This window comes from Callorhinchus milii, unplaced genomic scaffold, assembly GCF_018977255.1.
Source record: "Callorhinchus milii isolate IMCB2004 unplaced genomic scaffold, IMCB_Cmil_1.0 Scaffold4, whole genome shotgun sequence".
Lineage (NCBI taxonomy): Eukaryota > Metazoa > Chordata > Chondrichthyes > Chimaeriformes > Callorhinchidae > Callorhinchus > Callorhinchus milii.
The window spans coordinates 71,070,568-71,081,331 of record NW_024704745.1 but is presented as its reverse complement, the minus strand read 5'-3'; the positions used below and the strand labels follow the sequence as shown (position 1 = coordinate 71,081,331).

General features: G+C 38.6%; 1 protein-coding gene across 1 annotated transcript; it reads left to right on the top strand.

The window, feature by feature from the left end:
- The first annotated feature begins 1,403 nt into the window (after positions 1 to 1,403).
- Positions 1,404 to 8,759, top strand: LOC103177207 (NEDD4 binding protein 2 like 1). Its single transcript, XM_042334556.1, has 5 exons — positions 1,404 to 1,627; positions 4,294 to 4,421; positions 4,540 to 4,628; positions 5,639 to 5,715; positions 7,326 to 8,759. The coding sequence occupies exons 1-5, from the start codon at positions 1,482 to 1,484 to the stop codon at positions 7,585 to 7,587; spliced, it is 702 nt and encodes a 233-aa protein (XP_042190490.1). The 5' UTR covers positions 1,404 to 1,481; the 3' UTR covers positions 7,588 to 8,759.
- The last annotated feature ends 2,005 nt before the right edge of the window (positions 8,760 to 10,764 follow it).

Genomic DNA, 10,764 nt, shown 5'->3' with positions numbered 1-10,764 from the left:
GGAATTTTCTTTAAAGTTAAAAGATGTTTTTCTACCTGGAACATAATTACCAAAGTTTCTAAGCAAGAAAAGAGCGAGCAGAAGGCTGAAGTGTGTTGCAGCTGTCTCTAGTTTATTTTTAGGTTGCACATCACTGGAATGGTTACCCTTTAACCATTGTCACTGCTCAAAGTGCACCTGGGTTGGTTGTGGCTGCTATAACCTCTGAGTTTAGGATTGTAAAGCAGCTTTTGATTTTACTTTGTCGTCATAGAAATTCCATTAAATTACTTGTACTTAATTGTCAGCTAGCAGCCTGTATAAAAAAAATCACTTGTATGTTGTGCTGGTGTTAAAGACTCTTAGTAAAATTTGTCATTTGTCAGGGATTGGTTTCAAATCCTAATGCTCCCTAATGAACAACAGTGTGGAGCACCATTAACGCCATGATTGCAATCGTTTTACAAGAAGGGCCCACAACCATCTTCTCAGGGCAATCTAAGAATGCAGCTTTGCCCACATCCCAAGAAAGACATAATAAGACTTGAGGTGCTCCGGTGATTTTATAATACCGGTGATGAGGTGCTAAATCAAATACAAGGATTATCATTACGAGTTTCGAAAAATTACTCCTCACTTTCCGATTTAAATTAAAAATGTATTTGGCGCCACTGGACTTATCCCCGGTTTCATTAATCTCCCTCCCAAGTATCTCATTGATATTGATAGCTCTGGTTATCCATCATAATTGTCTGCAGAATTTTGCCCACAAAATATAGTCATTTCACTTTGCATTATAATAATAATAATAATAATCCTTGCATTTGATATAGCGCTTTTCATGTCAGGGGGACATCCCAAAGCGCTTCACAGAACACACTGTAAAGTGAGTTGACTGTATATTTGTGGGCGAACGCGGCAGCCAATTGCGCACAGCAATGTCCTACAAACAGTCATAGATTGAAAATGACCAATTTATATTGTTTTTGGTTTTGGAGGGATTATATCCCGTGAAGCGCTTTGAGACGTCTCGAAGACGTGATAAGGCTGCTACATCAAATGCAAGGATTATTATTTATTATTATTATAATATTATTATCACACCACAATACAATGCGGTTTGTCCGAAGCCTGACGGGAGGCTCCCTCGCGAGGGCAATGTGTACATTTGCAAATGAAGTGTGGGGTCAAGACAGAGAGGTGGGCATCTAACCCTTCTCGCAACCGTGGATGGTTCCTTGGCCCACGAGGGGACGACCTAAGCTGCTGTCAGAGTGTGAGGTGAGTGAGTGTTGGGCAGAAGCAGCTCACAGCTCCCTCCCTGCAGCCCCAGAAGCACTCCAGCACCAGCCCTCACCATGTGACTGCAAACTCAGCTCATTCCGCGTCATTTCCTTATGAAGGTTTCCCTTTAAATCACGTGCTTTGTCCTCCACCGGAAAAAATACACCACAATCAAGTGCTTTTACACCCAAATGGAGATCCCCAGCGGGTGCTGAGAGATGTCGGCTGAGCTCCTGCAGTCACTGCAGAGCCTGAGCCTGAGCTCCAGACACCGCTCCAGACACAGACACAGAGGCTCCAGGAGCACAAAACATCTGTATCTACTGCGGGGACTTCCGGGGTCTGGGAAGACCACCTTAGCCAGGTTTGTGGGCAGTGTCTTCACCCAAGTGTGTGGGCAATATGTTTACCCAGGTTTGTGGGCAATATGTTTACCCAGGTTTGTGGGCAATATGTTTACCCAGGTTTGTGGGCAATGTCTTCACTCAGGTTTGTGGGCAATGTCTTCACTCAGGTTTGTGGGCAATGTCTTCACTCAGGTTTGTGGGCAGTGTCTTCACTCAGGTTTGTGGGCAGTGTCTTCACTCAGGTTTTGTCTGACCTGACCCTTTGTGATTGTATCATTTAGATATGTTTTTTTTTGTCTCGGCTCTGCTTTTTTTTTAACGAAACAGTTCAGTGGTTTCAATGCTGAAAACATACACGTTGGTTTGCTGTTTGGGTCATCATCATATTGGGTGAATGCAATGCACTGAGAGTGGTTGGGATAGATATTAGATGTTTTCCTCTTGTTTTTTTCTTCGCAAACGTGCTTTAAGCGTTCTCGTGTGCTTCCTGGAGCAGTTACTGGGAAAAGTGCGAGTTAGACTGAATCCCTACAGTGTAAAATATGTAGGAAAATGTTATATAATACAAATAAGCTGTATTTTAAACAAATGATGTCGAAAAAAAAGTCACAGGACCTTTAGGTGTGAATTAGAAAATGTATTACACAGCTGTCAAGAAGTTTGCAAAGAACAGATTAAGCTCTTGATTACGCAAAAGGGGTTATAATATGAATACACTATTTCCAAAATCAGGTAGAGGTCCAGCAACTGCATTTACACAGGAGCAATGTCTCGGAGCGCTTAACACTGGCAGTCTGACACTGAGCGGGGGGGAGGGAGGAAGTGACCATAAGCACTGTCAAAGAGGAAGGCACAATATAAAAACGGGGATGGAGGGGGCAAGACCGAGAGATTGACAGAGAGAGTTCCAAAGCTCCGGGGCATAGTGGCTGAAAGCATGATTGCAGGCCGGAACGATAGGGAGATGCTATGGAGTTTGGAGTAGGCGAGTATACGGGTGGCAGAATTTTGAATTAGTTGAATTTTGTGGATAGTGGAGGTGGGGAGATCGGCGAAGAGTATATTGGAATTGTGGAGGCAGGAGGGGACCAAAGTGTGGATGAGGATCTCGGCTGCATTGGGCGTGAAGTACAGTCGGAGGCCGGCCATATGACAGAGTTGGAGGAAAGCTGGTCCTGGTCAGGGATTTGATGTGGAGTAGGAAGGACAGCTGGGGTTCGAAGCTAACACCGAGGTTGTGTACAGATTTGTAAGTCTCAGAGAAAGGCTGGGGAGATTGAGGAGGTCAGAGCCACAGGAGAGAAGTTGACGGGAACTAAGGGGTATGACTTGCATCTTGTCAATGCAGGAAGTTTGCGCAGGAGGGCTAACTCAAAAGTAGAAATCGTGAGTTGCAAGCACCATATCTAGAAATACTGCTCATAGTTATTTCCTGTGTCATTTCTGCCACAGCTTTCGCAATTTAGAAAAATCTTTCAATTAAAAATGATCATACAAAGCCTGTTTCAGCAATTTTTTTTAAATTTGGAAATTATTTTTGCACAAGAAATTAGGGGCTCTTGTGCAGAATGAAATAAATATGAGCGTTATCTTGAACAATGGTGTACTAAATAGCTGCATTTATTTCAACCAGGGTTCAACCACTTTAGACTAACCTGGAAGATAATAATCCTTGCATTTGATAGAGCAACTTTCACATCGGCCGCACTTCTGAAAGCACTTAGCAGGATTCATTTTATTTGGTCAGCCGGGTGTCTGACACACACGGAAATCCATCAATGAGCTTAAGACTATCTAAACCAAATTGAGAATTCCATTCAACCCACCTACATATGGGATTCCAATGTTTATTGGAATGGAGTGTGCACTCTCTCCCCAAGCAAGATGAGAGACATATTGGGATTTATTATTGTAATTGGAATTTTCTCATTGCTCCATCAACAGTTATATTTGAGCACGTAATATCTATGAAAGTTGATTTATTTCAGCAGTGGTGTCCATCACAATATATGTATGTTTTATTACAAACAGTGCCGAGAGCTCAAGCAGCTTTTCTATCATTTAGTTTGTGATGGATAGGAACTTTTGGTCAATTTTGTAGGACTGTTTATTTGTACAAGGAGGGGAAGGCTCACAGACCAGGTGGAGAGTAAAATTTACAATGACGTGCATTCACTTCCAACTTTAGAAGAGCAACAACAGCACCTTGCATTTATATAGCGCCCTTCATGAGGGGCAGTGTCTCAGAGCGATTACAGTGGCGGAGCCTGATACCCTGCCGGGGGGAGGGAGGAGGTGACCTTAAGCACGCAGAGCAGACCCTACTGAAGCTGTGAGTCATTTCCATTTCTCACACCGGGCAATCGTGAAGGTTTTTGGAATATGAAACTTCAAACTAATGTTGAGTGCTAATCGATGTTTGTGCTGCGAACTCGCACCAGCAGGTAACTTGAGATTGACTGAGTTCAGTTCAGAGCTGATTATCTCCTCACTTTGGCCTGGATACAGACCCAGATTCTGGAGGTGTTGAGATAGTCAGTGTGTTATCCTATTATACTAACCAATTTCCCTTAAAGACCATTATCACAAGATATTTATGTATAGCTTAATCACCTTATTGTTACAAATTTAGAGTGAAATGTTTAATGAACTACCACTAATAGTTTCTCTCTTACTTATTCAGGAGCCTGAAACATCAATTTCCTGCTGCAGTGATCCTCAGCACTGACGATTACTTTGTCAGAGATGATGGCTCCTATTTATTTGAGAGGGATTTACTTGGTGATGCTCACGAATGGAACTTTGAAAGAGGTGATAACTAAAACATTCATTTTAGGGTATTTCTAAATTAACATTTTGTTTAATGTCACAACTGAATAACTTGAAATGTTCTATATTAATACATATATATGCAATGCACTTATTCCAGCCAAAGCTGCCATGAAGCGAGGAAAAACTCCAATTATCATAGACAATACCAACATTCAAGCATGGGAAATGAAACCATATGTGCATTTGGTATGTATCAGATTCTCAAGTGTTATTTTACGAATGTAAAACATAATTAAAGACAACAAAATAGGCTTTGTGAAACTGTTTTTTAGCCTTCTGGTTTTGTGTTCTGCCGAATTCTAGTTTACATATTTCTTTGTTGCATTTGTATAATATTGCCTGCAGTGTGCCCTGTCAAATGATCATGTCATACATACTTACTGTTGCAGGTTGTTTATAAATTCATACTGCTCATTAGGTTTGCCCTCAAATTGCTTCTGATGTATACTTTGGTGTGTATTTTAAGCTAGTAATAATCCTTGATACAGTACATGTATTTTAAAGTAATGATCCTTTTTCTGTTAATTACTGTCAAGTAACTATATCTGTAGGCAAACACGGCAGCCAATTGGCACACATCAATGTCCTACAAACAGCCATGAAGTGAATGACTAATTTATCTGATTTATATTGAGCAACTCATCCGAAGGACGGCACCTTCGACCATGCCTTGCTTTGCGCCCCCAGCAGTGATTGGAGAGTCTGTCTGGACTGGGAGCTCAAGTCCTGAACATGTAACCTTCTGAGCCAGAGGCAAGAGTTCTACCAACTGAGCTAAATTAGATGTTCTTTACATTCTTTAATCATGTTGATTTGGGGATTGAGGCGGAAGTCAATGGACCGACCTGCCATTGCTGTTTCTAACAAACTTGGCGTCTTTCATCTGGTTTCCCTACTTTACATTCCCCTTCTAATCCAAATTTATCCCCATTTAGATTAATTACTTATTCAAGTCATTGTTCATGGGATGAAGCTGGCACAGAATAGCTGGCATAGTTATCTAAATCATGGCATTTACTTTATTCATTTAATGCTTTAATTAAGCCCCAGAATATGAAATATGCATGGTATTATGCTACAGAGTAGCGACAGAGGAAATCACACAATTCTAGCGAGATTATTATTATTATTAAAAGATTTTTAGCAGTTGACACACTAGGTTTCCACTGATGCTTAATATTTCTTGTCATTAACAGGCACTGGAAAATGCATATGAAGTGATATTCAGAGAACCAGATACACATTGGAAGTTCAATATTAGGCAACTGGAAAGGTTTAAATCTTACTTACCTTACATGTGAGAATGGTAGCTGTATTGTGGCAATAGTGAAGCGTTCAGGAAACTAGGAGGGAATTGAGCAGAAAGCGATTACATTTTAAATTTACCTTTTATTACAATTGCAGCTAAGTTAATTCCTAGTCAGTTTGAGGCCCTTAATTGGATCTCGAAAGTCAGCATCTTAGCCATTTGAAGCTTTCATGTGTGGTTGCGGCCAAGGAATCTTCTGTTCCTTTGACGTATGGTATTTACAGTGGAATAAAGATGAATTAGCACACTGGCAATTGTGTTGATAGAGTTCTTTAGGATATCAACACAGCATAAGGCCATATTGAGTGAAACAGGTTTGCACTGCCAAGTTTTCATCTTTGGGATCACCTTTTTAGAATGTTTGTAACTATTTAAACATTTGTGTGAACTTGGCTGTTGATCATAATGTATAAATGCATATTTTATTGATAATTTATTACATTGTAAAAACATTGCGACAAAGACAGTAACAAATAGGCTTAAGTGTCAAATAAGGTTTTAGCCCAAAGAGTTAATTAGTCTAGGTACGATGTCAGCCTGTAATAGCATTTTCTGTGTTGCTTCCATTAATTGTGTCAAACGTTTCCTTGATCAATAAGTTATAGCCAGAACAATTATGTGACTTCTGATACATTGTTTTGAATGAACAAAGTGACCTTGAAATACATTTTAAACTCATTCGAGCACAGCATTGTCAACATGAGTGCTATGAACGCGTGCACTGGGACACTTCTCTGGGTGAGGGGTGCTGTATAAATGCAAGTTGTTGTTGTAGAAGGCAGTGGAAAAGTAGAGGGTATTGTTTGGTGTGTTCTTCATATGCAACATATATGAATATATATTTTAATAGCTTTACAATAACTTTTCCTGATATAAGTTGCATAATTACTCTAAAAGTTTGTTTTAACTTGACAATCTGTGAGCTGAAAACCTTTAAACAAAAACTACGCTGGCTCAGGGAAGCTGAAATTTCCTGAACGTATTGGTGTTCTGAAGATTAATAGTTTTGCTTGGAACACTTAACACACCAAACTTGAGCTATATGTGTGTGTATGTTGAAGGGTTCTTAGCATTATAATTTCAATGTCTAAAGATACTGCTGTCAAAGAAAGGAGATTACTCCAGTATAATCTTCAGTTTTCATAGTATCCCTTTCCATCTCTTCTCATGATAGAGTTCTTCTGTGCTGTTTAACCAAATTAGACAGCTGTTAGTGAAAAGTAGCATCTTTAAAATCTAGGTTAAATTTTGTTAGACAGCTTATTTATAGAATGTATTTGCTAAACCCATTTAGGGGGGAAGGTATCAAAGGCCAACAATGTTCTAATTGAAAAATAAGAATTTATTGTAGCACAAAATATCCAAAAATAATTATATACAATCTAAATGTTCATGTTTCCATGACATAGCCTTAAATTTCACTGTTCTGCTTTTTGATTTCATCTATAATTTGAAATGTATTTTTGGCCGTCTAATACTAATAACCAGTATAGACACGTTTACATGTATTGACTTTATTGATTTATATGAATAAGTTTTCATTTTGTAAATCCAATTTTTTTTAATGATTACAGAAGAAACATTCACGGTGTCTCAAGAGAAAAAATTGAACGCATGAAGGAACAGTATGAGTGGAACGTCAGTGTTAATGACGTGCTGTATGCTGAAAGACCAGCCAGAAATAACCGATCCCAAAGTTGCCAACGAGCTGGATTTGGAGGCAGGAACTGGAATTGCTCTGGAGCAAGTTATTCAAACTCAGGCGCTCCACCTTCAAATACAGGTCACACGAATCAAAGAGTCACCAGAAACAGTAGAGTCAGAAACCGATTTTAATTTTCATACGTGATAAAACTATGTTGTAGAGCAATGTTATCTTTTTAAAAAAATAGCAACTGCACGTCAGTAAAGAATGGTAATGGAGATCTGCACAAGTGCATAAAGTAGTTGAGCTAGTATGACCAGTGCTTTTACTCAGTATTTGAATACAATTTTATTAACTCTTTTAAATGTCCACATCAACCAGAAATTCCATCTTCTACTTCAGGTGCTGTAAAATTCAAAACGATCTTGTGTGTTTTCATCAGCATTTATAGATTGAGTATTCCAATTGCAGGATATGTTTGTTTTTTCCACCAGTGATCTTGTCTGGTAAAATTAATTGCAATTGAAATACATTTTTAACGTTCAAATTTTTAATAACTTTTCTATTGATTTTCAAACTAGTTTTTATGTAGTCAAGTTTTAACATTGCCATTGCAACATTGCTTGCAATTGCCAAGCGAGAAAGCACTTTATATTTTTCAAGCTTTTCCACAAGGTTTCGTATTTCTCAGAGGTGTTTCTTTCTTCTTCCTCTCCTAATTTTTGTTACTTTGTTTTTTAACATGTTTAACCCGGAGCACAAAATAATCTTGTGGAACCTGGAATTGAAATTGAATATAATTCAATCTCATATATGATTCATTATTTAGATAAAATGAAGTTGGGCATTTTTGAGACTTCACCTCCTGTCCCGTTGAGTCAATGGGATATCGGTATTCTGCTATTGGACAGGCACTGGAATATCTTGACATATGGCAAGTGTAGTATCCTTGGGAGAGACAGGCAACTTTGGACCTTTGGTTCCCAAAACTTTCCACCACTGTCAGGTTTTCCTTTGCCTCGTGCCTGAGTCTATGTAGACTAATTGATAGAGATTTGATTGCTATGATTAGTCAACATCTCGATTGTTATTGTAGAATGTGAATACCAGGATGGTGGAAGGCAAACTAGATGGACCTTGGTCTTTTTTTACCTAGAAATTTTTATGTTCCTAACTACTAAAATACCAAGTACAACTTAGAATAAATACATTTCAAATACTGTCAGGTATAACTGTTGTGTAACAAAGTGCACTCTATGAGTTATTTTAACAATAATTTATCAACAGTCTTTGACAATGGGTATAATTTAGATTATAATTATTGAGAAATAATTGGAACAGAATTAAAGTTGTGTATAGCTTGCCTCTTTTGAACGAGTCTCACTGGATGTTCTAGAAATTGTTGGCCTTATGCTCTTTCATTGTTTTTTACTGCCAAGTTTGTCCCAGAAAGAATCACTATGAGCGCTTCTCCATCTGTTATGGACAACAATCTACCAGATCAATTGGTCATTCATTGCATGGTTGTTTGTGAGAGCTTGTGGGGTAAATAGCTGCCATGTTTGTCATCATAATCTGTTACTAAATTCAAGGGGAATTACTACAAAGATCACTGAGATATTTCAACATGATTAGGCACTAATAAAAACATAATTTCTCAACAACAACTTGCAGAATTTCTTAATACAACTGCACAATCAAATCAAACACCACACATCCATCATCCTCTTCCACTGACTCTTTACAGAGACAGGGATTGACTTAAAAGTCATCATCATTGTAAGTTTTACAACAAGATTAACCAGAGGATCTCAAAATGATGTTGGTACGTTATTCAACCAAAGCAATATTTTTAAGCTGTTATATTATACATACAATCGAGATCATTCCTTTGGGAGATGGTGTATTTAGTGTACATTGATTATGTGTTGACTGATGATCTTTCTCCTTCACTGGCAGTGTCTTGCTCTCTTACTGATGTATTGTGTTCACCACTTTTATACTGTATTCTCAACCTCAGTTCATGGTTTTTAGAAAATCTTTCCTTTTTAAACCTCTTTGCATTTCTTCAGGCCTCCTTAATCACTGTTTTCACAACCGCTTATCAAAGACCCTTGCTCATCCAGCCTCAAGGAGCCATCACAATAACTTTCTCCTGTCACAAGACCGAAAAACACACGGGTTGCAGAATAACTCCTGCAAAAGCTCTTTATCAGTTGTTTCTCACAAAAAAACAGTCTGGGACAGGTCATGGCTGCTTGAGACAAGCAGGGAGGCTGTTACAGACGTATATTTTTGTCAGCTCCCTTCCCTTAGCTAACACAGGCTTGCTGTGTGTTCCCAGATCTCACCCAATCAGCTTCAGCCACTGTGCCCCACACCCCCGATCTCGCTCCCTCTATCCCTGCGCCTCACTCCTCTTTGTCTTTAAAATCCACCTGAAAACTTATGTTCAATCATTCCTATGGTCACCTCTCGCTCTTATCCCTTTCTTAGCATCCAACCCTGCTACTGTGCAGCATTTTGAGATGTTTCCTACATGACGGGTGCTGTATAAATGAAAGTTGTTGATGAATTTAAACACTTGTTTCCTATAAATACACATATAATCTTCTCGAATGGATTTAACTCTGAGCTCACGAAGAAGCTGCAACTTATCTCTAATTCTGTCTTTCTTTAGATTGCCAGACAACCACACAATGGCTCATTTTGCAGCTTTGGTTGAGCTAGTATAAGTTAATATCTTAAAAAAATGTGCATTTGGCAAAGAAATCCTCTAGGGAGAAATAGTGAATCTAATTTACCTTCTAAAATTTCTTGGGACTTTACATGCCAATATTTTTTATTTTTGCAACTCCCAGGGTATTCATGAAATCAAAAGTGCACAAGTTTTGTTTCAGCTGAATGAGTGAAATATAACATGCCATTTAGAATTGAGGGAGCCTAATGCTATTATTTGCAGAAATACAGCTGAATCACAAATGGAATAATTTCAGGCTTTGATAAGGTTTAAGAGTTCAGAGAATAGTGGCATTTGTAGTGTTCCCAAAGGTAGGGAACTAGGATTAAACAATCTGGATGATGTAATAAAATAGTGGCAAGCTCAGCAAGTTAAAACGCCAATTTATGTTCCAACATAGAATGAAGAGATTGTCCCCAGGGTTGATAACCCTTAATAAGAATTGCTGCTGATTTTATTTTACATCTATTGAATTAATGATAAAAGTTTTCATTTGTTGCAATGTCTCGACCTCCAGGCTCTGCTTTGGTTTACAAACTCTCTTAACCTCTTGTTTCAAAACCATCTCTCTAGGCTCTTGCAGCTATATGTGTTGGCTTGTAGACAACAATATTTCATGTATAAGTGA